We start from the raw sequence: 26,202 nt of genomic DNA, 5'->3' as shown, positions 1-26,202 counted from the left end.
ATTGCAAATTAGACTTATTATTTTGGGGAAAAAATTGCAGTTGCGTACATGCAAAAATCTTTCGAGTTCCCAAATGGATCCCAATCTTTCCTTGTCCATTAGGAGGCATCTAATTCAATGTGATGTCTTGAATCATTTCAAAGTTTCTGTTTGGAATTTTCCATAAAATCAATTGGACTGCTTTGAACTACGTCACTGAATAGAGCATATTGATGCAATTCAATTTTAAAAGTCCCAATATCTAAAACCCAGGAAATAAACACAACCTTTCCCATTCCTGAGCTAATCCTTGCCTTATTTATGTGTATGGATAGCACAACTATGTTCCCTTTTATTATCATTTTGTTCAGACCCTACACCAAAAATAGTAATTACATCCCTAGCTATGAGAAGGATGTCCCCTCCACCACCATCTTAATCGATCTCTGAGGCCAACATCTGACAAAGAAGAGGAGAAAAAATCCTTCCAGCTGTCTAAAGAGAGAAGATCATACAAAACTCCATTTCATTTAGCTATTGTGACCTTGTCATTAGCACTTGCTGTCAAGTACTGACAATTTTTGGATGTGATGTTTTCTTCAGCTCACCCTGATGGAAAGAAGCAGTCTGCCTAATAATCAGGGCTGCAAGAAAATGCTCAGGTACAGTTAAAAGGGGGAGAACGGGAATATATTTCATGCTGTGAGACAACAAATGTGGTACCCCATTTGAAGACAACTGAGAAGCTTCAGCTGGCACAGATTAGACATCTTAGAATTCTAAATCAAAAAATTACTGGGGGAGGAAATTATTCCTTCTCGCCACTGCCACAATTTCCCAAGAGAACGTTTAGCTGTCAATCTACAGCATGGTCTTTCATGCCTTTTTCAGATTGTATCTACAACTAGGGACTTGATGCCTACTATGGTTTCCCAATTGCAGCAGCCCTCTTTTGCTACCAGACCTATCTGGTATCTCCCAAGACAGAAAGGGACAGAGACAAAGAGACAGAGAGAAGCAAATATAATAGCCACTTTTGGCTAGGCCTGGGGCTCAGCTCAGTGCCTCAAGATGAAGTACCACACACGTTCTCTTCCCATGAGAAAAATCAGCTAAACAACCCTGATACGGAATATCTTCTTTAGACACACGACCATCTGACTTCTCTGTAAATCCTTCTTTGAGCCCCGGTGCTCACTTCAAAATGATTCTCTTCCACAGCTTGCAAGGCAAGAGTTAAAAAGTAATGAAGGATCAGTTGTTTCCCTCAATTTTTGCCAGAGTCATTGGCTGCACTAGGAGAACGCAGGAGCTACTTAGAAATGCACAGCACTGCAGCCTGGCATAATGAGGTCCCTGTTCTCTCCTGAAGCTGCTTTGGTTCCTATTGCACAATATCCAGAATTGTACAGGGTTAAAATATGATACAATAACCACATTCAACTTTTTCTTCAGACTCTGACAGATCTCCTCACTACCAAGAAAGACACAGCCCAAAGAGGAAGAAACCAACAGTCTCTAAGAAGGGGAAAAGGGAGGATTAATTGCCTGCTTCTTTTGTTATTTATTTGCTTTTCTTACATGGAATTAATTCCCCCAGATTTTTTTACTTTTTTCTTTTTTTCTTTCAACTCTTTGTCCATAGCAACTCTCCTGCTCTCCTTTTCTCATTTTTTAAAGCATTAGGAGATTCAGCTGCCCATGATATCCATCCATCATGAACATCAATACTAACCAACCCAACCCTGCATGGCTGAAAATATCAAAGACAAAACCGCCCACTGGGTCACCAAAGATAGCTTCTGTTAAGGACTTTTCCTCCAATCCTATTGGGCTTTTTAACATGGAAACCAAAATAGATATCTGAACAGTGCTTTTTCCTTTTCTTTTTTTATAAATAATATTTTTTTTATTTTTTAACAAGAAGACATAACAAACACTAACATAAAACATATACTCCTTTACATCAGCTTTGTTTCAGTATTTCTCTATTATTTAATTTTTTCCCTTCTTGTTTCCTTTAATTATACTTATCTTTTTTGTCCCATTATCCCTTATTTCTCTATATATTCCATCATACCTATCATTATAACAATTCATTTTCTTTCATGCACTACCCTTTTTTGTATGTGTATATGTGACCCTTTCCCCTTTTTCGTCATTTACCATTTCTAATTTCTATCCAATTATACAATTTATTCCATACTATATAATATTCTGTATCTTCCTTTTCTTTTATCTCCTTTGTTAATTTATCCATCTCAACACAGTCCAGGATTGAAAGGTGAAAGGTGACTGAAAAGTGCTTTTTCAAAAGCAGCTGGATTGTTTTTTGAGGAGGAGGGGGGAGGAGGAGGAGGAGGAGGAGAGGAAGAGGAAGAGGAAAAAAAGGAGGAGGAGGAGGAGGAAGAGGAGAAGGAAAAGACATTTCACTTTTTTTTTTATTTGAATTTATATCCCGCCCTTCTCCGAAGACTCAAGGCAGCTTACATTGTGTTAAGCAATAGTCTCATCCATTTGTATATTATATACAAAGTCAACTTTCATTGCCCCCAACAATCTGGGTCCTCATTTTACCTACCTTATAAAGGATGGAAGGCTGAGTCAACCTTGGGCCTGGTGGGACTTGAACTTGCAGTAATTACAAGCAGCTGTGTTAATAACAGGCTGCATTAGTCTGTTGAGCCACCAGTGGCTCATCCAAGAAGCTTCATCCAAAGCAGATATCCAATTGCACATAATTTACTTTCCAGGATTAGAAAACAGAATACACTTTCCTAGGACCTTACCATACAACATTGGTGATGGGGGAAAAAAATCTTGCCAAGATCCCCAAGATCTCATCCTTCCTTGAGATCTGATAAGGCTTCTGGTAAGAAGTTAAAAATCTTTTCAGATCCTCACACCAGACCATTAAATTCTTTTAAGAGTAGAATATTTTATAAGATTTAAGCCACTTTACTACTACTACTACTACTATTTCTATTATACACAACATGAAACCATAGCTGTGAATTTTTTAGCTGGTGTTGACCTTCATTCACACTGAGTTCTTCCCAAGAACCTAGGATATTCTAATGTATTGACGTGATATATGTGCAGATCCAAACAGTACGATCTTTTATAATTGACAGGTGAAAATTCAGTTAATAGACAGATTTCTAAGTATCATCCCCAAAAAATGTGTGTGTCAATAGCCAATAATCAATAAAACCATCACTGCCAAGTTATTATCTACATATTACTAAAACTCCAGTGTCTGTAATCTTTACCTGTAATCTTTTTGTCATAGGACAAAACTTTTTCAACCAAGGTACCTCAAATGGGCTAACTTACAAAATGCATCCAAATTCTGGAAACCACCATTCCTATGGAACTGAGATTTGGTAAATCTTGTAAAATGTTTTCTGACATAAACCTTATCATAAATAGTCACCTTGAGGTAAGATGGACGGCCTATAAATTTTAGAAAGAAAGAAAGAAAGAAAGAAAGAAAGAAAGAAAGAAAGAAAGAAAGAAAGAAAGAAAGAACTATGACATAATACAAAATGTCATGAAACATTTCCTACGGTCAACTGCTGTTTGACTATGTTGTACAGTTCTACATGGGCTATTTTCAATCTGTATATCTCCCTAAAATTTAAGAACAAAATTTAAGGGAGGATAGTACATCAGAAGCACTCTCATTGTTGAAACAATTGAGGAATCCAGTAAGGTCACAAGTAATCTAGTTATTAGTAGTAGTATGGTTGGTCATCCAGTCAGCCAGTGCTGAGACTGGATTTGGCATTTTTACTCACCTATCAAGTCCTTCACAAAGACCTGAGCTAGGCAAATGATGTCATTGTTATTTTAAATGTATTGGCCTTCCACTTCTTTAAAACTATTTTTATTTTAAATTCACCGAAGGTTCACCCTTAAGATCTATGACAGATGCTTTGTGGCCTATGGATGTTACTGATCCTCAGGTTTCAAAGCTTTAGATTGCATAGAGAAACTCTTTCCCAATACAGGTAGTCCTCGACTTACAACACTTCATTTAATGACCATTCAAAGCAGTGGTGGATTTCAAAATTTTTTACTACTGGTTCTGTGGGTGTGGATTGGTGGGTGTGGCATGGACTGGTGGGCGTGACTTGGTGGGCATGGAAGGGGAAGGATACTGTAAAATCTCCATTCCCATCCCACTCCAGAGGAAGGTTACTGCAAAATCCCAATTTCCTCCCGATCAGCTGGGACTTGAAAGGCAGAGAATAGATGGTGGCGGGGCCAGTCAGAATGTTTACTACCGGTTCTCCGAACTACTCAAAATTTTCGCTACTGGTTCTCCAGAACTGGTCAGAACCTGCTGGAAACTACCTCTGATTTTCAGTGTTACAACACTGAAAAAAGTAATTTATGACTGTTTTTCACACTTATGCGGTTGTTGTTGTCACATGATCAAAATTCAGATGCTTGACAACTGATTCATAGTGTTGTGCCTCGTCCGCTTTCCCCGCAGCCAGGGCCTTCTTATCTGCTTCCGAACGCTAAGGAATGTCCTAGCATGCCTCCCGGCCCCAGCCCTGGCTCCAGGCTGAGGAAGAAGAAGCGCCTCCAGCCCCCAGCCCTGGCTCCATGCCCAGGCAAACGGAGCAACTAGACCCCTCCCTTCCTTCTGTTGACGCCGCTTATCAATTCTCCTGAAGCGAGGGTCACTCCAGTCTGCAGCTGTTGGTAATTGACCGTCCTCAGGCTCACATGCTGTGGGGGAGGGGGAGGGGTCTAGTTGCTCCATTTGGGCATGGAGCCAGGGCTGGGGGCTGGAGGCACTTCTTCTTCCTCAGCCTGTCTGGCCATGGAGCCAGGGCTGGGGCCGGGAGGCATGCTAGGACATTTCTCAGCGTTCGGAAGCAGATAAGAAGGCCCCGGCTGTGGGAAAGCGGACGAGGCAAAACACATATTTATCATTTACCCAAGCAAGATTCGAACAGCTTGATACAATGATTAGATTTGGGAGATTCCATTTTATCCCATACAATGAACATACATGTATAAATATCTTGATCCACATATTAAACGTATGGCCCAGTGGGAGGCCCATATTAAAACAACATATATCATTTGTGACCAGAATTTGAAAAGACTTTTCAATTTCTGACTAAAATGGTCTGACTGAGATTGGCATCTGACTGGGTAGATTGCAGGATTGATACAGAAACATTATTTTATGTCATTTTATTCTATTTTACATATTTATGTACCATTAAATTGTTGTATTTTATCTATAACTATTGTATTTTACCCTACTCTCATTTTAAATTGTTTGTTTAGAAATTTATTGGTAATATGTGTTTCAACCTGTATGTTGATATGGCCTATACCAGGGGTCTGCAAACTTGGCTCTTTTAAGACTTGTGGACTTCAATTCCCAGCTTTGCTGGCTGAGGAACTCTGGGAGTTGAAGTCCACAAGTCTTAAAGGAGCCAAGTTTGCAGACCCCTGGCCTATACTACAGGTTAATCAAAAAAATAAATATATATAAGAATATTTATGATAGTTGCAGTGACACAGGATCTGCTTTGGTGACCTTCTGACAAGCAAAGTCAATGGGGAATCCAGATTCACTTAACAACCATGCTTCTACCTTAACAAATCCATCATTCACTTAACAACTGTGGTAAGAAAAGTCACAAAAATGGGGAAACTCACTTAACAAATGTTTCACTTACTAACATAAATTTGGGCTCAACTGTGGTTGTACCTCGAGGACTACCTGTACTGCAAAACCTTGTTCTAACATCAAAATTATAAAGAATAATATGGGGTCATAAGCCTCCGTCAAGGCTTAGAAAGGATAAGGAAAGAGGAACTCCCTGTACCAGATCTCCATGAGCATACATAAACTCAGAAATGTGCTTCAGAGTTACAACTTTATAATACAAGTATTACAATACCCACGCAACCTCAATAGGTTAGGAGATTTTACAAAAAAAAAAGTCCATATAGACATTGACCCACTTTCAAAACTGTTCTGATCCCTGGTAAGAATTATTTTGTCCTTTCAAGATTGCAATGAAAGAGAAAGAAAATGTTAGAAAGATTGCAGGAAAGGGGTGGAGGTGTCAGAGATTGTGTGTTCTCACCCACTTTAGATTCTATCCTCATGGCTTCCCATCATAGGATCCATCAAACAAATTACACTTGGTTTGGTATTCTGTCTATATATAAGTTCAGAGAATCAAACCACTGGTCCAATTCTTAAGGTGGTAACCAAATAGCTTAAGGTACTATGTATAGTTTATTCAATGAAACAAGCTTGATATAAGTGCAAGTCAACCCGCCCTTCTTTCTCTCCCTCCCTCCTTCCCTCCCTCTCTTTCTCTTTCTCCCCCCTCCCTCCCAGCATACCAAGCTACTAAAAATTATATTTTTCACAGAATCATTTAACAAAAACTTAGAAGTCAAATAGCATTCTTAGATTCTGGCACTTTTAAAGACACATAATAACTTCCAGAATAACTTTCAATGGGAAAATGAGATGGTCAACTCTTACCTCCAAAATACTACTCACAACAATTACAGGTAGTCCTCCACTTACAACAGTTCATTTAGTGACCATTCAAAGTTACAACGGCACTGAAAGAAATGATTTGTGACTGTTTTCGCAGTTACTACCTTTGAAGCATTCCCCATGATCATCTGATCAAAATTCAGATGCTTAGCAACTGGTTCATATTTATGACTGTTGCTGTATCTCAAGGTCATGTGATCATCTTCTGACAAGTGAAGTCCATGGGGAAGCCAGGTTCACTTAATAACCGGGTTACTAACTTACCAACTGCACTGATTCAGTTAACTGGCAAGGAAGGTCGTAAAATGGGGCAAAACTCACTTAAAACGTATCTAACTTAAAAACAGACATTTGGGGTTCATTTGGGATCGTAAGTCAAGGACTACCTGTACTTTTAAGAAAGAGCGAAGTGGGAAGAAACAGAATTAATGTAATGTAGAGATTTACGGCCACAGGCTAAAAACTGGAAAACTTATGAGATTCAGTCATGCTTGACCCTGGAAAGGCGGTTGGGTGACTTTGAGCCACTCAGGCTTAGGAAGAATGCAGTGGCAAACCACTTTCAAAAGTCTTGTTTAAAAAACAAACAACTTCTGGAATTTGTCCAAACCAAGAGTCAAGAATAACTTAAAAGCACACGCACGAAGGAAGAAAGGAGACAAAAATAAGTTACGATGTAATATAAGCCATGTTTTCATAAATCATCAGAAAAGAATGCTACATTTAAAACTATTAAGGATTATCAAATTCCTTCTCTCCCACTTTCTCGCTCTCTCTCTCCTTTAAAAGATTGTCTTTGTGGTTGGAAAGCAGACTCTGTCTGCATCATAAGGAGTAAAGTAGTGCTACAATAAAATATTAAAAGCAGAAAAAGTAAAATAAGATTCTGTCAAGACAAAATGTCCTTCAGCTATCACGTCCCACAAAAGGGATATGTGGTAAGCTTCAGTTTATTTGGGTCTCTCTGATGACCAGGCTGCTTTTGACTTATTCAGCTCTTTTAAACCATCCATCCTTAAAGGAATCCTGATGAGCAATCATACATAAGGGGAAGAAAATCAAACATGTTAATGGCACATCCAGCAAAACAAAAAATCCAAATCAATAAAACATAATAAGGCGACAATAAGAAACAGCAGAGCAGAATATAAACAACTGCTGAGGTTTGTTTGTTGGCTGATTTTTAAAATTAAACTAGCATAAAGATCTTTAAACACAGCACACTGAAAAGTGTGATTAAATATTTTGACTCCGAACTTGAAAATAAAGTGGGAGGGTAAATGTTCAGTCTTTAAGTCAACAGTTCCAAAGCCTAGGTGCCAACATAGAGAAGACCAGATTCTACCTGGGTATAGCAAGAGCACTTAGACTTATATACCACTTCACAGTGCTTAACAGCCCTCTCTAAGCAGTTTAGAGTCAGCATATTGCCCCCAACAATCTGGGTCCTCATTTTACCGACCTTGGAAGGCTGAGTCAACCTTGAGCTGATGAGACTCGAACTGTCGAACTGTGGGTAGCCAGCAGAATTAGCCTGCAATACTGTATTCTAACCACTGCGCCACCCAAGCTTAGTGAAGGACACAAGAACATGATCCAGTAGATCCTCTTGCTCCAACTGAGTTATAAATTATAAACCACTAGCCTTGTGGTGCAACCAAAACGATCTGGAACTGAACACACTCAAAACCGTAGAAATGGTGGTAGACTTTAGGAAAAACCCTTCCATACTTCCACCTCTCACAATACTTGACAACACAGTATCAACAGTAGAAACCTTCAAATTTCTGGGTTCTATCATATCGCAAGATCTCAAATGGACAGCTAACATCAAAAACATCATTAAAAAAGGACAACAAAGAATGTTCTTTCTGCGCCAACTCAGTAAGCTCAAACTGCCCAAGGAGCTGCTGATCCAATTCTACAGAGGAATTATTGAGTCTGTCATTTGCACCTCTATAACTGTCTGGTTCGGTTCTGCAACCCAACAAGAAAAACACAGACTTCAGAGGATAATTAGAACTGCAGAAAAATAATTGCTACCAACTTGCCTTCCATTGAGGACCTGTATACTGCACGAATCAAGAAGAGGGCCGTGAAAATATTTGCAGATCCCTCGCATCCTGGACATAAACTGTTTCAACTCCTACCCTCAAAACGACGCTATAGAGCACTGCACACCAGAACAACTAGACACAAGAACAGTTTTTTCCCGAAGGCCATCACTCTGCTAAACAAATAATTCCCTCAACACTGTCAGACTATTTACTGAATCTGCACTACTATTAATCGTTTCATAGTTCCCATCACCAATCTCTTTCCACTTATGACTGTATGACTATAACTTGTTGCTGGCAATCCTTATGATTTATATTGATATATTGATCATCAATTGTGTTGTAAATGTTGTACCTTGATGAACGTATCTTTTCTTTTATGTACACTGAGAGCATATGCACCAAGACAAATTCCTTGTGTGTCCAATCACACTTGGCCAATAAAATTCTATTCTATTCTATTCTAATTAGTGCTTTGAATTCATACCTCTGACATACATGATCCCATGAATAGGCTTGAAAGAACAATCAAGGGCAGAATTTCATATTTGGGTGATCATATTCTTATCACTTCTCAATCAAAATTGCCCTCAACCACATTCATGCATTGAAGTGGGATTCATCAAATATTGGAAAAGTATTGGTGTGGATGCCTATTTGAAGACCATAAAGTGAAAAGTAGGTACATTCTCATCTAACATCATAAGAGAATGCAAACACACTGAATGAGCAGCTGGAGAAGATTGAAAGCAATATGAAATTGTCAACAGAGAAAAATTAGAGGAAAGGAGCACGGCATTAAAAAAAATAGCTTCCCCTGTGCCTAAAGATGGACAATGTGTTTGAAAACAGCTAACCTGTGACCTGGTTTTCTGAGGGCTGTGGCGCTGCTAACGTTAAGTGTGATTAGTAAAAAGACTGGCTTTTCTAAATAATCTATTTCCCCTCTGCCCCTTACTTAGACAATTAAAATCCTGCTAGCATCAGCTATAAGCTCTGTAAATTGAAGGAGAGAGTTCTCAACATCTACAGGACTCCCCTTGAAGGTGCTTTGGAGAATTCCATCTAAGGCAGGAAGCGGTAATTCTCATTTTTTAAAGGCGAAATGGGAATATCAACTGCAGGGTTATAGTTATTTTTCAGATCTAGTCCAGTTCTGGCCTGGCAACTCAGGTTCTTGTGTACCACCTCTTTTTGTTCTGGGTGAAATCCTTCATGTTACTGTATCTCAACAATATATTTTTGAGTATCATTGGAAAAGCTACAGAAAGCTTAATCCATTTTATTTTTTTAAACAGGAGAGGAGAGCAGGAGGAAGAGGAGGGGAGGGGAGGAGGGGAGGGGAGGGGAGGAGGAGGAGGAAGGGAGAGGAGAGGAGGAGGGGGGAGGAGAGGAGGAGAGATGAAGATGGAGGGGAGGAAAGGCCTCTTCAAAAATAAATTATTCTAGGAACATGCTTCTTCAGGAACTAACTGCAACATGTTAAATACATATTAACATGTTAATACTCATCATGCTTTTCAGACATGAGCCTGGAAAGGGAGCCAATTTTATGTTCAGGACTCAAAACTTTCACCAAAACTTCAGTGGGGATATATGAACCAGAGACAAATCACTAAACCACAAGGAGGGGGTAGGAGAATCCAAATTAAAACATCTCTGACAGATGGGTTAACTAGTCTCTACCTGAACATGTCCAGGATAGGGAGGTAGGTACCCCTGAAGAGAAGTCTACTTTTCAGAAACTATGTTGGTTCTTAGTTATAGAAGCACCTAAGCAGGTTAGTTAAGGTCTTAATACATTTAACAAATACATATATTAGTTACTTGGTCAATTTCAACATCGGTAGTGTTGTGTCTTGCCCGCCCTCAGAGCAGCCGGGGCCTTCTTATCTGCTCCCGAACACGGAGGAATGTATGCCTCCCGGCCCCAGTCCTGGCTCCATGCCCAGACAAACTGCAGAAGAAGGAGCACCTCCCTGCCCCAGCCCTGACTCCATGCCCAGGCAAACGGAGCAGCTAGACCCCTCCCCCTCCTCCACAGCAGGTGAGCCTGAGGAGGGTTTATTACCAACAGCTGATTGGAGAAATCCTCGCATCAGAAGATTGGATAGGCGGAGGCAACAGAAGGAAGGGAGGGGCAGGCCTTAATGAGTGCTGAGTCATGGAGCCACACCCCATGGCCTATATAAAGGATCTGCTTTCTGGCTGTCTCTGAGTCAGGCAAAAGTCGAATTTATCTTGCTGAAGTCACTTACTGGTCTCCTGCCTGCTCTGAGGACTTTGCTAGGACTTTGGGCAGAGCTGCAGAGGCAAGCCTGATTCGGATTTCCCTGACCCGGCCGTCAGCGGAGGAGTGGGACACGACAGGTTAATTTGTGAATGGATGAGTGGTTGTAGATGGGTGGACGGGTGGTTGTAACTTAGGGTGTGAGCTCATAAGCTTTTGAGTCCAAGAGCCCTGCAAAAAGGATTATTTCAAGAAACAGATGAAGCTGTCTTTACATGCCAACGTCATCATGAAGAGAAATAGAGCTGCTGCAGATCTCCATAAACAAAATAAAAGTCTCCCTGCTGGAAGCCACAGACCACCAAGGTCCCTTTATACCAACTCTGGGGCAACTCTTCCGCTGAGAGAACTTGTTCTGAGCTCTACCTGTAAGCAGAAAAGTTAATTTAGGTGGAGGAAAGCATAACCTTGTCCACCTTGCTATCCCTGTGCAGCACATGGCACAATAGGGTGCTGCAAACATCCCCCTTGGCTGATCTGTTAAAAGCTCTTAAGTGCCGTTTCTTCTGACAGGGCAGTCAGCAGAGTAAGAGATGCTGTGATGTTAATAGTTGAACTTCTTATTGCTCATTGCTATTATGATGGACCTTGCTTACTTCTGCAATCTTATTTGTAAATGTATATTTTAGCCACATCAGCTACCTGTCGTGTCCCACTCCTCCGCTGACGGCCGGGTCAGGGAAATCCGAATCAGGCGTGCCTCTGCAGCTCTGCCAAAGTCCTAGCAAAGTCCTCAGGGCAGGCAGGAGACCAGAAAGTGACTTCAGCAAGATATGTTTAGACTTTGCCTGACTCAGAGAATGCCAGAAAGCAGATCCTTTATATAGGCCATGGGGTTATGGCTCCATGACTCAGCACTTATCCAGGCCTGCCCCTCCCTTCCTTCTGTTGCCTCCGCCTATCAAGTCTTCCGACGCGAGGGTCACTCCAGTCGGCAGCTGTTGGTAATAGACCTCCCTCAGGCTCACATGCTGTGGAGGAGGGGGAGGGGTCTAGTTGCTCCGTTTGCCTGGGCATGGAGCCAGAGCTGGGGGCTGGAGGTATTTCTTCCTCTTCAGCCTGTCTGGGCATGGAGCCAGGGCTGGGGCCGGGAGGCATACTAGAACATTCCTCCATGTTCGGAAGCAGATAAGAAGACCCCGGCTGAGGTGAGATTGGACGAGACACAACACTACCATGATGTGAATCTAGAAGGAGAGTATAAGCCCATTCTATGTAATGAAGCAAAATCCCTTTCCGTAAGAACTGCCCATCTAACACAAGGACACATCCAGTTTCAACATTCAATTATCTTCAGACCCTTAGCTCTGGGAAATCTCTATCTTGGCACACAGAACAGAAACATCACGACCCCATTGTTGTTTTTCTTTTCTGCTGCTGACTTGTAGCATACAAGAAGTTGTATTGTCACCTATCCCAAAAGGCCAGAGCAGTCAAAGTAAATATATTGACACTGGATTTGTACTGTAAAGCCTTTGGCACTCACTGACATTAGCTACAAACACTGGAAGTCCATTCAATGTGAATTTGGCTTCAGCTGAACCCAATTGACTTTTATTTTTCTGAATCATCATAATGTTTTCCAGTTATTGTGGGCGACAACTCCCACGATCCTTTGCAACAGGTCATGCTAATAGAGACGAGTCATAGTTGAATCCGGTGTACCTGTAGGATGACTCACTTTCACAGAGAGCTGGAAAAACAATTCATGCGTGTAAACAGTATTAATTCTTCTCAATGTGACAACTGGGCCAAAAAATTAATCATGACACAGATCATTGGTCACTACATTTAGAAAAAGATGTTGAGACTTTGGAAAAAGTGCAAAGAAGAGCACGGTTAGTTGATGATGCTCTTCATCAACTAAAACGATTGAAGGCCTGGAGACTAAAACATATGAATAAGAGTTGCAGGATTTGGATTTGGATTTGGCTAGTCTAGAGAAAAGAAGGACTAGGGGTGACATGATAGCACTATTCCAGTATTTGAGAGGTTGCCACAAAGAGGATGGGGTCAACTTATCTACCAAAGCACCCGTAGGCAGCACAAGAAACAATGGATGAGAAGCAGCCTGGAACTAAGGAGAAACTTCCTAACAGCGAGGACAATTAACCAGTGAAACGGCGTCCAGAAGTTGTAGGTGCTTCAACATTGGAGATTTTTAAGAAGAGACTGGACATCATTTGTCTGAAATGGTATAGGTCTCCTGCTTGAGCAGGAGGTTAGACAAGAAGATCTCCAAGATCTCTTCCACTCTGTTCTGATTGATTGAGGTGAATAGGCTGTGAGAAACAGTATTGTAGTTAATCCTTAATTGAGTTTCAGTATAAACGTACAACAATTTGCCACCTGGCTTTAATTCTTTGTTGTCCAAGCCATGGTAGCCTTTGAATCTTTGCCACAACAGCTGGATTGGAGACAAGCAACAGCCTCCAACAAACTTTAATCAAACTTGGATTGATTGACCCTACCTCTTCAGGGATTTTGAGGGACTCCAGCAGTCTTTTGAGAACTGCCTCTTGAACTTTAGATGTATCCACCCTTTTCAGGCAAAGTTACATTAATGATCCCAATTTTGCTATTCCTCCTACATCAACAATGACTCTTATAGAGCCATGCTGTGCCCTCTTCTATCTGCCCTTTTTTTAGTTAAAATATTTCTTTCCAAAACCCCGCTGGAATTAAAAGATGGAAAATACGGAAAAGCAAGCACTTCATTATTAAGCGTCATTAGGCTTGTGTTTGTTCTCCATTTAATTCATATATGCAGATTTAAAAACCATTCATGTTAGGTTTGATAAAGGGGTAATTTTAAAAGTGGATTCTGTTCCCTCCCCCAAGAAAATAAAGTGAGCATGCTAAACAAATAGACCCTTTGTTCAGCTTTCTAAAAGCTTTTAAATGCTTTCAGCTTCCCACAAGTGCCAGAAATACACAGCACCACACAGAGCAGCCACCGTTTCCAGCAGATAAAGAAAATGAGAGTGGAGTTGTATTGTAACTGATGTTTAGCTCGGGAAAGGAACTTATAACTTTCACATCATGCCGAGACAAAATTTGAATAATTCAAATTTAATATTGGCTTTCTATCTCTCATAATCTTATTCCTTTCTCCACCACAAAATTAATTTTAAAAAGTAAGCTTGGGCAATACTGTTGGGAGTATTCTGCAGGCTGACTAGTTGCCTATTCAGAACTACAATCCCCAGAATCCCGGGGGGGGGGAAGTAGAGTGGGTCAAAGACCAACTAATTCAATCCATAGTATAAATATCACTAAGGAGTTGTAAAAATCCAAGTTATCTTGCATGTCAACCCTCCTACCCTTACATGAGGGTTCTACAATGCAATACAATATTCACTGGGGCTAAGGCATGATATTACTAAAAAGTCCCAAAATAAATACTTTTTAAAAGAAAAATAAATAAATACTCCAAACTACAAAAGAATAACACTAAACCTTTGCAATGGTCCTGAATCTTTCAGGCTGTGTGCAGCAAAGATAATTCCCAACTCTCTTTTTTATTTATATTTATTTATAAAGCACATTTCTATGACCATCCAACATCTCAATGACTTTGGGTGACTTACAAATAAAAAAAAAACAGAAAGAAACATCACAATATGGAAAAAATACTATCAACACCCCGAGGGACAATAAAAACCCACTTCCCCATCAAACATACAACCTAAGGTAAAGGTAAAGGTTCCCCCGCACATGTGTGCTAGTCGTTTCCGGCTCTAGTGGCGGTGCTCATCTCTGTTTCTAAGCTGAAGGGCCAGTGCTGTCCAAAGACATCTCTGTGGTCATGTGGATGGCATGACTAAATACCAAAGGCACACAGAACACTGTTACCTTCCCATCAAAGGTGGTCCCTATTTTTCTACTTGCATTTTTTACCTGCTTTCGAACTGCTAGGTTGGCAGACACTGGGACAAGTAACGGGAGCTCACCCCATTACACGGCACTAGGGATTCGAATTGCTGAACTGCCGAACTTTCGATTGACAAGCTCAGTGTCTTAGCCAGTGAGCCACCATGTCCCTTATATAACCTAAAGGAGTCAGCTAAGCACCAGATCCCAAGGACTGAGTTAGAACCATTTTAACAGCATACAGGTTAGTAGCAAATGAAATCTTTGGGGATTTGTTGTTCCAGATGGCAGGCACCATGACAGAGAAGACACCCATACTGGGTCCTGAAAGATGATTGTTTAATCAAGGGCACCTGAAGCATGCCAGCACCGATTGTACAGGACAGACAAAAACAATGAAACCATGTCTCCAAAGGGCAGGACATGAAGTAATGAGTGCAAGTGTGTTAAAGATAGATCCAACCTAGAAGTAAGGAGAAATTTTCCGATAGAACAATTAATCAGTGGCATAGCTTGCTCCCCAGGGTTTTAAGTGTCCCATCACTGAAGGTTTTCAAAAATAGACTGACAACTATTTGACTGGCTCCTCCTTTGAATGGACTAGAAGACCTATGAGTTTCTTCCAACCCTATGATTCTATGTTCTACGACAGCAATATTTGCAGGATAATTTGCTGGACAAAAGGTCAAATTTGTGTAAAATAGAGCAAAGAAGCAGTTTGTTGTTTGTGTCCACTCCTGCTCCCAGATCCTGCAAAAGGCAAACCTGAATCCAAGCTACATATAACTGGTAGTTATGGGCTACAGTGTTCTTCCCAAAACTCTACATCGTAACCCCTAAAAACTCTTCCAAATGTTGCCATATCATTCCTTTTAGACAGAAGGGGATCAATCATTAGTAAAGCTGGGTCATCCATTTTGTTTTAATTTTAACTATAGTTATACTTACATTAAATTAAGATTCATCTGCTTCTTCTTTGTCCCATCACTCTCATATATATTTTTATTGCATGATTTTCAATGGGCCAATGCAGTCTTGATTATGCATTCCTGTTCAAGGTAACTTAATCTACTCGTGTTTCATGATTTGCTGAAGAAGTCAAACTGATCTACTCCACAGGTCATGTTAAGTCGCAAAAGCTTGCTTTACAAACCACATTGGCTGGGTTCCTACCCCAGGCCCAAAACAAACAAACCACACCACTGTGTATGTGGAAACTTTGCTTTTCTGTGTCTTAGAAAAGAAGAACAGACTTGCTCCAAATAGCCCTTGTCTTCTTCTCTCCAAAATACAGAATCCCTTTCTCTGTATCATTGCCTTTCCAATGTATGGATGAGGATGAGCTTAAAAAAATATGGGTTGACATTGGATAGAATCTAGATGGGACAGAAATTTGAAGGCCTTCTTCAAATATGCCAGCATCACTACTTTGAGTTAAAATAAAACAAAACAAAAAGTGGGTGGATGTCTACTTTAAGGACCTAGGAAGTGTACCTATTCCTGCCCTCTAGAATCATCTCCCTTCTGAGATCCATGTGGCTCCCACTCCTATATTGTTCAACTTGACTGTTTTCCCAGGTTTTGAGAGGATAGGATGATTATGGGACTCCTTCATTGGCTTGGTTTTGTTTTGGATTTTGTTCACTGTACTTTGATCTTCTAGTTTGCTGTATTTAAGTTGGATTTTAGTTAATAAGATCTCCACAATCATCTGGGATGCCTGTAAACTTAATTTAATTTATATTACCAATTAAATAAATTATTATCAGAGTTTTTGGGCTTGGCTCTAGAAAAGTTATCAGCTCTATGCATATATTTTTTTTATTCTGTAGCATAGGTATACTCAACAAGGCAGCATTCATCCAGGATAAGCTAGAATCAAATCTTTTGATGATGTAGGACAGGGGTGTCAAACTCAAGACCCAAAGGCCAACTCAGCCCACAGGGTGCTTAGATCTGGCCCCCAGGGCCTCCCTGGAAACAGTGAAGGCCTGACCCATAGCGCCTTTGTCAGCAAAAATGGAGCTCAGGAAAGTTGCATGCAGCCCTTCTGCGCTCCATTTTCACTGGAAGAGGGTTGCATGAGGCAGATGCAGCCAAAAACAGAGCTCGGGAGCCCGTTTTCACTGGCAGAACATTCAGGCCACCACAGGTGCCCCTGACATGAGTGATGTCAAGTTGGACACACCCACCTGGACACACCCATCCGGCCCCCCAAGGTCAAACACAACCTTGATGTGGCCCTCAATGAAATCAAGTTTGACACCCCTGAGGTAGGAGAAGAGCAGCCTGAGCTGTAAGGCAGGGTTAAATGTGTCATCGGTTTGAAGTCACAGCATTGCCACAAGAGATCCAAGTCCAGACCCCTGTGAATTTCATTGTCCCCTATCTAGCACTAATGTAGCTATGAACATTAATTGACTGGATTCTCATATAGAGTAGCAATAATAAACTCTTTCGTGCTTTGAACTCAATGAATGCTTCTGGTTATTTTCACCTGACATTAATTTAATTCATGGAGGAGGGCTGGATTTGGTTCTCTTGTGGCAACCCAATGAATCCAAATTCATGGCACACTTAACCCCACCTTCCAACTAAGCCCATTCATTTTCTACATCATAAACCAAATGTCAGAGTTTGTTGCAGAAATCACACCCAGAAAGCACACACAGATAACTGATTCAGCAGGATTCATTAACTTCTCTTTATATACATAATAACACATACAATACCAACAGCAGATTCTTCCAACGTGGTAGAGAGTTACAGACAAAAAACATAGGCAGAGGAGAGAACAACAGAGATGAGTTTTCACCAGATTACTTTAGTTCTCAGCACAGAATCAGAGCTCCAGAGCCACGCCCAGGCTCCTTCCAGTTTCAGTTTCCAAACAGTCCTCATTGGCTGACTTAGTTGCTATGCCTGTTCATTGGCTGACCTTGTTACCATGTCTCTGCCAGTCATGAATTCTCTGACACCAAAGGCACACAATCATTCTACTTTGCAGACATTTTAAGCATGTGTGAGCTGGTCCAAACTTTGCACAGAAGACCATCTGGGAACTCTCAAACTTGATTCTTACTCATTGTTACACTAGGGCTAAAATGAGGTGGTGGGCATAGTTTGTGATTCATGCATTGTGAGGAATCCATTCATTAGCATAGCTTGCTCTAGAAGCCAGGCCATGACACAATGCCATAGAATTTGGCCTATTTGTTTGTGCACAGCATGCTAGATATATACAGCAAATGTGTTTTGTTAATACAAAGGTTTACTGTAGATAGAGAGTTCCAAAATAGAAGAGAGGGTATGTAACTTGGCCAAACTGGATTCGTTCAAATTGGACCCTTCCAGTTGTTTTAAATTAGAACAATTGTACCAAATAACATAAAAACTGAATGGAACCAGGTAAAAGAGGACAATTGCACTGGGTGAATCCATAATTTGTTCCAGAATCAAAGGGACTGATCATATACCAAATTACCATCTACTCTCCAACCTGAACTGAACTGAAGCACCTCAGAGTCAGAAATTAATTACCTTCCTTCTACCTATTTGCAGAGCAAAATCCCTGATTGAGTCTTCTTAGCCCTGGCAAAATATTAATCATAATATTCATACTTGTGTCAAGATCCTAGATTATTTTCAGTAAATGTTATTTTTAAAGAAAAATCCATCTGCCAGCATTCTGCTGCGATTAAAAGCTATCTGACAATTCAGATCAAGGATGCAACGTTTTCAAAGATACCTGACAGAAATGTTGTCATGGAATGGGTTGCTTCTACAGAAAAAGCAGTGTTCACTGGTCAATTAGAAATTGAGAAAATTAGCTGATTCTAATCTTGCTTCCCTCTGAAATGCACAGGATTCTCCTCCGAGCAAGAACTTTCAAATGTTTACCTCTTACATCAGAAGCATACCAGTTTGAAGGGTTATATCCAAGGGCAGCAGAAGACATAGTACTGAGTCAACACTTTCAGGCTTTTTAAAATATTGTTTGGAAAGTTAGATGTTTTTTGTTGGAAGCTGTTGTGGTTCTTTCGAAAGACTGTATCTCAGGAATGGGGGTTCCCCCCCCCAATAAAGAAAAATGGAAACTGTGCAGCTGATTTCTAGTGTTCAACTAACAGAATGTAGCAGCACTATCTTAGAAGTGGTGGTCTCCAAAAATAAGGCTAAGACATCCCTGCAAGCCAAAATTTGCCCACTTCCACTTTATTTATGTTATCACTATAATTTATAGACCACTCAATGTAAAAAAGGAAGAAAGAAAGACTCTAAGCAGTTTACAAGAAATGTGAAAATAAAATAGAAAGCATAACCAAGGAAACAGAACAAAGCCAATTATAGTCAACTGTCTTGTCCATTAACAGTCCAAGGAAAAATAGTCATGACAACAATTCCCTATTGCAGGAAGCAGATGAAGCAATCTATCAAACATTTTCCAGAGCGTTTTCCAGGTCTTGATGACCTCCTTGAATGCCCACAGGATTGACGCTAGCTTGATCTCAGGTAGAATCCTATTTCAAAGGAAAGGGGTAGCAACTGAAAATATATCCTTCTGTGCAAAGGTGGGTTTCATGTAATTTTACCACTGGTTTGCCGTGCACCAAAAATGTGACCTTCAGCATATACGCACGGTCTTCCGCACATGAGCTTTGCACACATGCGCAGCTTGCACACATGGGCCGTAATAGCTCAGGCTGTTAGAAGCCTGTTATTAGAACACAGTAGCCTGCAATTACTTCAGGTTCAAGCCCGGCCCGAGGTTGACTCAGCCTTCCAGCCTTTATAAGGTAGGTAAAATGAGGACCCAGATTGTTGGGGGGGCAATAAGTTGACTTTGTAAATATACAAATAGAATGAGACTATTGCCTTATACACTGTAAGCCGCCCTGAGTCTTCGGAGAAGGGCGGGATATAAATGTAAATAAAACAAAAAACAAAAACAAAAACATGTGCGCGATTTAGAAAATGTGGCTATATAGGACGCATAGTGCTGGGTCGCCACTACCGATTCACCCAAACTGGTCTGACCCAGCTGAATATCACCACTGCCTCTGTGGTTCCTGATGACAAGAATCACTCAGGGTTGGGACGAGAAGGGTGTCCATTCAACTAAGAATTTATTAGATGGAAAGAAACTTTTTGGAAGATGATGATCCTGGAGGTACCAAGTCCTAAGCCACATAGGGCTTTGAAGATAACAACCAGCACATTGAATTGCATTCAGAAACAAACTGGCAACCAATGCACCTCTCTCAAAATAGATGTGTTAATTGGGAGGCACTTGTTTCAACTATTGCATTATGGGCTAGCTGTTGCTTCCAGAGGGTCTGCAGCCCCAGGTAGAGCACACTGCATGAATCTAAGAGTTGATCCAAGAGTGGATCAACAATAAGCAGGGCCTCCTGATTCAGAAACAGCTGCAAGTGGTGCACAAAATAGAGTTGTGCAAAGCCCCCTCCCCACTACACTCTTTAGATGCTTGTCTAATTACCAATCTCATTAATTGTGAGACAAGTGGAGAAATTCTATACAAAATGACATATTTTCCATTGTTTTCTCTGGTAGGAACCCAAGCCATTATTTTTGACATATTATATGAACTAAGTCATTTCATGAAATAACATAGGGTTCATCTGTTAGGGCATTAATGTGATTTTTTTTAATAAACCAAAAATGTAGCATGATGTTTAGACATAACTTTGCATCATGCAAGCAGAGACTCATGCACATGAAGTATATGCATGACATCCTTTAAGACAGAAGTAATATTAACATGAACTTCCCAAATAATGTGCAACTACCAGATACTTTTTCTTTTAGCTGTTTGTTTAGTCCAGAACTCAACATGACTCCTTAACAGATTCTGCAAAATACAACAGGAGATGTTCCACCTATTAACTAGCCAGCCTTTGATAGCTGGTGGCTACTAGCTGTAAGCTTTTGGAGGGAGTGAAAGATACAAAACAAGTATTTTGGTTTCATTTCTCGTGAAAAATATTGTCTAAATGTCAGGGGTTTTATGCACATGCTACTTACTCCCGGTGATGGCAATAGCTAATTAAAGCTGCTTGAAAGGCCAGCTCCCTACATGGCCATTTTTTCTATGCTTGACTTGAATATTTCTTTAAACAGATACATATAGCAAAAGTGCAAACCTTCCTTCCCACAAGAAATGTGACCCAGTAAAAGACTGTCCCCTAGAGTTTTTAGATACTTAGGGAAATTTGGAAATGGGACATTATGCAAACATCGGATACACTATCCAAGCCCTGTTATATTTGCTGTTTATGGGGAAGGATGCCCATTAACACTATTTTCCACTTCCTTTTTTTTCCCAGAAGGATGCCTAAGGCTGGAAAAGTAGATCTAAGCATCCTCCAATCCTTTCTCACTGCTGATCTAAACATTCTTGCAGCACTGAAGATGCTCAGCTCAATTTTCCTCCTGCAGTAGAAATGCTTCAGGCAGGCAGTGAACTATAAACTCCCAGAATCAAATACAATCATCATTATCCATGTGGTCATTATGCACATCAGAGTAACCAACAATCAACTAAGAAGAAACTTTACGATTGTCCAAATTTCAGTTCACTGCACCTATACAGACAGCACCACCCTCAAAGATGGCAATAAGATGGAAACACACCCTGATGCCGGCTGACCGACCAAATACATGGTGAAAAAGTTCATGGAAGACTTAAAGACTCTATAAATCACACGGGAAGACACTGATGTGCTTGCCCCAAATCCAAAATGCTGGAGATCCCTTGCTGCCCGATATGCTACATAGCATGGGAGGACCTCATGCTAATGCTAAATGCAAACAGCCAGAGCAAGATGTTTCTCTCCTAGGCACAAAGAAAAATCTGCTGTGAACTGTTTTTCGTGTCAGGAAGGGCATCCGGCCAGTAAACGCTCAGCTCTATGCAGTCATCCCAACTCTATCCCGAATTAAGAAATTACAGAGTTGTAAAAAGGGAGTTTTAAAAGGAAGAGCAAGGATGTGGGTACAAAAAGTCATAGAAGTGTGGAAGCTAAATGAAATTCAAGATATATGTATCTCTTCCTTCCTTATTTTAATCTCTCTCTCTCTTTTGTCTCAAACACATCGAGACCAACAAGAAAGAGTGAAATATAAACGATCAAGCCCCACAAGACATCTCCAGACACAACAGGGTAACGTTCAGCATTATTCTGACCAGATATATGTGCAAAATCACATGGGATACCAAAAGTAATCATATTGTCTGCCACTTCTCTTTCATACTCTTTATCTGGCACCAAACAAATTGACTGAAAAAGTCATTACACCAATAGGAAACCAAACCCATCCTTCATTAACCAAACCGATGAAATCTCATAGACCCATTTGCTTATGCCTAGGCATTTGCCTAACACATGCTGTGCTCTCTTTGTGAAAACCAATTAAGCTGAATGAGCACCTTGCATTCCATGGAGAACCTTGCGTAATAAAGAGCCAAATAATTTTGAAAATGTTTGTGTGGGTGGTGGTGGTAAGTCAATTGTGATGCCAAAATACAGTTCCTGTTCTAGATTTCCAGGAGCTGTAAAGTCAACAAAGACAAGCAACAGATGGTAGATTGTTTATGGATTCAGTGTTACCAACTAGGGACCTTTAGACAGCCCAGTTCAGACAAATCATTGCGCATTTGTCCACTCCCACATGCATATCCTCCAAACCTTGTGAAACTAGTTCAAAACTTCCATACCACATTCTCTATATGAATCTTTAATGATCACCCAGCTACACATTAGCACAAGTGTTGCAAACTTAGGATGCCATCAAGCATGTTAGCAAACATGAAGCAAGTTTTTGTACAGGTCATTCTATTAAAAGTCTTTTTTTTTAAAAAATCACTGGAAAAACCTAAAAGCAAGAGATCGTGCCTGGCTCTTCTCTCCTGCTTCTGCTAAAGCAACCAAGGAAGGAACGGTGCCGGCTTCCCACTGCAGAACCCAGCATCCTGTCAAAACCTTTGGTCCTCAAGCATGCATAAAATCCATTTCTTCTCTCTGTGTGTCAGGGAAGAAGAGCAGAGATGGCTTTCTCTTTCCATCTGAGCTACAGCCAACATTCTCTGCATCAGAAGGCTGTTGCCAGGGAAATGGGATGAATTTTAGAAGGGAAAGCAAGGCTGGGGAGCAGCTCCTTTCAGGTGGAGAGGAAGAGGAAGAGGACTTGGGTGAGTAGAGGGGACACTTAGGCTAATATCTGGTCTTTTCGCGAAGGGGAAGCCGTTTCTACACACACCACAGACTCACAATTGCCGCAGCGAACACCTGGCACAGAAGTCAAGGCTGGCTGGCTGACTTGCCTTGGGAGGAAATGAACAGTCCTTTCCCCCATCTCACTCTGCTAACGTCAGCCTGGGATTTGCATGGCACAAACAGGTGCCCACCTTCAAATTGGGCACCCATTGGTCAACAGGGGCCAACCCGCTGTGCATAAAACTGCCCTGCCAGCTTCCCGGCTAAGGCTGATGCCCGCTCAGCTGCTTCCAGAGGGTTAAACACCATCTCCCCCTGGCTGCCAACTCAAGTTTATTCCCACCTCCATAACACGGTTTGGAAATGTAAGTGAGGGTTATTTTTAGCCTCCTTCAAATATATAGAAAGAGAGAGAGAGAGAGAGAGAAAGCCTTCCCTGTTGGTATTCTATAGGGATGTTCAGTGCTTCCTCAGCCCCCCCCCCATGCCAAGCATGCACACCATACTAAATGCCATGCCAGAAATAGATCTGCAAAGTTTAATTGCAATTCCCCACCTCACCCCACCCCCACCCGCCACTCAAGCTTCAGAGCTAATCTCACAGATGTAGGTGCAGGGTCTAAATGGCTGAATGATGCTAAGGAACCTTGGCTCCAACTGCTAACAAGGGAAGCATCTTTGCCTTCTGTGGATGGGCAAAGCTGGTCCCTGGCATGTTCTCAGGCATCAGTTCAGTATGATTACAACCAGGCCCTAATCTCTATCTCTCTCTCTCCCCTCTCTCTCTCTCCCTCCCTCCCTCTCCCCCCCCTCTATCTCTCCTCTCTCTCTTTCTCTCTCTCCCACTCTCTCTCCCTCTCCCTCTCCCTCCCCCTCTCTCTCTCTCTGCCCAAATTAAACTTGCTGGCATCCAAACATGCCCCAAGGGGAAAGAGTTACTCATGTTTATAGCCTGTGGCTCACACTGGGTGAGGGAAGAGGCAGTGGGCAAAGGGACCAAGGAGCAAGCATAGCGGATGGCAAGGGGAGTGGGGGGTGTTGGAGAGAGCAGATAAGCCACGGAGGGGGCCAGCCCTCCCCTAGCCTAGGGAAAAGCTCCAGCAGGCTCATCCAAGAAATCCTTAGAGCCAGAGGGAGGAAATTTCGTGCAGGACACCCACGCCGACCGAAACGGCAAAGGCTCCCGGGAGTATTTGTAGCCAGCAAAAGCAAGCAAAGGTACCCTTTGCGCTTCTTCATCTTCCCCACCGCCGCACACCGCATCTTCTCTCTCTTTCTCTCTCTCCCTCTCTCTCCCTCTTCTCTCTTTCTGCTCATTCATTCATTAATCCGGTCCGAGCGCCCACTCGCGCCCACACACACACACACACACACACACACACACAAACTATTTCTATCCTGCTCTGGCTTTGCCACCTCCGGACTTGGCGCCCTCGCCTGGCTCGGCTTCTTCGGACCCCATCGCTCCTGGCAACAGCGGCGCAGAGCAACCTAAACTCTCCCGAAGAAGCCTCAGCTCGCACTTCCTCGGCTGAGGAACCGGGGCGGGGGGGAGAGCGATAGATGTGGGGGGGAGGAACAGCACGGAGATGCCGGAGAGGGAAAAGGCGGTGGCAGAGGCGGCAGCTAAGCGGGATCCGAGCGCGCTCCTGCGGGAATCGCGAAACATCCCCCCCCCCAAGTTAGCAAACCGGCTTCTGGATCAGGGAAGAGTGGATGCGGGAGGGGGGAGAGCTGCTCCTCTTGGGTACCGTACTGTTGCGCGCCGCCGGGGACGGAGGGAAAGTGGGGGTCAGTTCGGAGCTTAGCCCATGAAGGAAGAAGCTTTGAGGAAAGGGGGGGTAAAGGTCAGCAAGGGAGGGGGGGCTTCATGCTTACAAGGACATCCCGATTTTTTTTTCTTGTTGGGGGAACAGCGGGAGGGAGGAATAGACACAAACAGAGACAGACATACACAGAGAGAAAAAGAAGGAAAGCCGCGGCTGCACTCACCGTAGACGCCTTGTCCGGAGATGCCCTCCAGCAGCACGGTGAGCAGCCACACGACCCCGTAGGCTAAATCCATCTTGGGGGAAGCAGCCACATATCCAGGCGAAGGGGACCCGGAGGGACTGGGAAGGGAAAGGGAAAAGGGAAGGGAGGGAGGGGGGGAAATCGAGGGAAGGAGCTGAACCACGCTCGCTCGCCGGCTCGGCCACGGCCCGACCGCCGCTTGGGAAGGGGAGAGAAGAGGACGAGCCACCCACCCACCCCCTCCAGCAACGGTAAAGCCGAGTCCGGTTAGAAAACAGAGGCTGCAGCGGCGTCCTTCCGCGGCGCGCTTTGCTGGGCGAGCGCCTCGGCGGCAGCGGGGAGCTCCGAAGCCATAGCGGGAGCACCCCCCCCCCACCCCCAGCACGCGCGCACACACACACGCACTCTCTCTCTCTCACACACACACACACACACACACACACACACACTCAGGCCTGCGGGAAGAAGATCGGCTCAGCTCCTTCCGGAGCGCTTTTGCTGCCGGTTGATGCCGCGGCGGCTGCGGCGGGGGGCGGGGGGGGGCGGCCAACTTGCCTGGCTGGCTTGATCGGTTTGGCTGACAGGGTTGGGCAAGGAAGGCAAAAAAGGGAAAGCAAGGGAAAGGGAAGCGTGCCCAGAGCGGGGGGCGGCAGCTGCGGGGCTTGCGCGCCGCGGTCACGTTGGACTCTACGTGCTCCGTGCCGGCCCTGCCAGGCGGCCGAGGAAGCACCGAGCCGGCGACGTCAACTGCGCGCCGCCGCCGCCGCCCCTTCTTCCTTCCCCCCCCCCCTCCGCTTCTCCTCCCCTCCTCACCACGGAGCACGATGCAATGGGAGGCGCCGTGCCTCCCTCTACCCCCCCCCCGGTCCCTCTCAGCTGCCCGCTTTAGGCGAGCTCTCCGGCAGGTGTGCCAACTTTGGGGAAGCACTGCGCTCTTCGGCTGGAGGTCGGGGCGGGTCTTCGGGTCAGGTCTCCTCCTTCCCGCCTCGCCTTCTGGGTTCCCATCTGGGTTGGGCCGTTTCTTCTTTCGGACTCGCCAAAAAAGAGCACGGGAGGGTCGGTGGGAAAGAAGCGAAAAGAAGCCAGCCGCGCGGAGGTGACGCTCATCCCCCTCAGAAGGAGGCAGCAAGCCCGCCCGAGTTGCGTTTTTCCCCCTTTTGGAAGGGCGTTCGGATGCTGTCAGCTTTTAGGCTTCACTGC

The 26,202-nt window shown here is 43.0% G+C and overlaps 1 protein-coding gene across 1 annotated transcript in view; it reads right to left on the bottom strand.

The window, feature by feature from the left end:
• The window catches only part of MDGA2 (MAM domain containing glycosylphosphatidylinositol anchor 2), a 732,231-nt gene extending 706,283 nt beyond the window's left edge, over positions 1-25,948 (bottom strand). The window contains exons 1-2 of the mRNA XM_058163141.1: positions 25,816-25,948; positions 24,982-25,100 (exon numbers count right to left, since the gene is read on the bottom strand). Coding sequence (XP_058019124.1) covers positions 24,982-25,054 — 73 coding nt within the window. The 5' untranslated portion in view covers positions 25,055-25,100; positions 25,816-25,948. The remainder of the gene's footprint in view (positions 1-24,981; positions 25,101-25,815) is intronic.
• Between the last annotated feature and the right edge of the window lie 254 nt (positions 25,949-26,202).

The sequence above is a fragment of the Ahaetulla prasina genome, chromosome 1 (genome assembly GCF_028640845.1).
Source record: "Ahaetulla prasina isolate Xishuangbanna chromosome 1, ASM2864084v1, whole genome shotgun sequence".
NCBI classification, from domain to species: Eukaryota; Metazoa; Chordata; class Lepidosauria; order Squamata; family Colubridae; genus Ahaetulla; species Ahaetulla prasina.
This window is presented reverse-complemented; position numbering and strand designations above follow the sequence as displayed.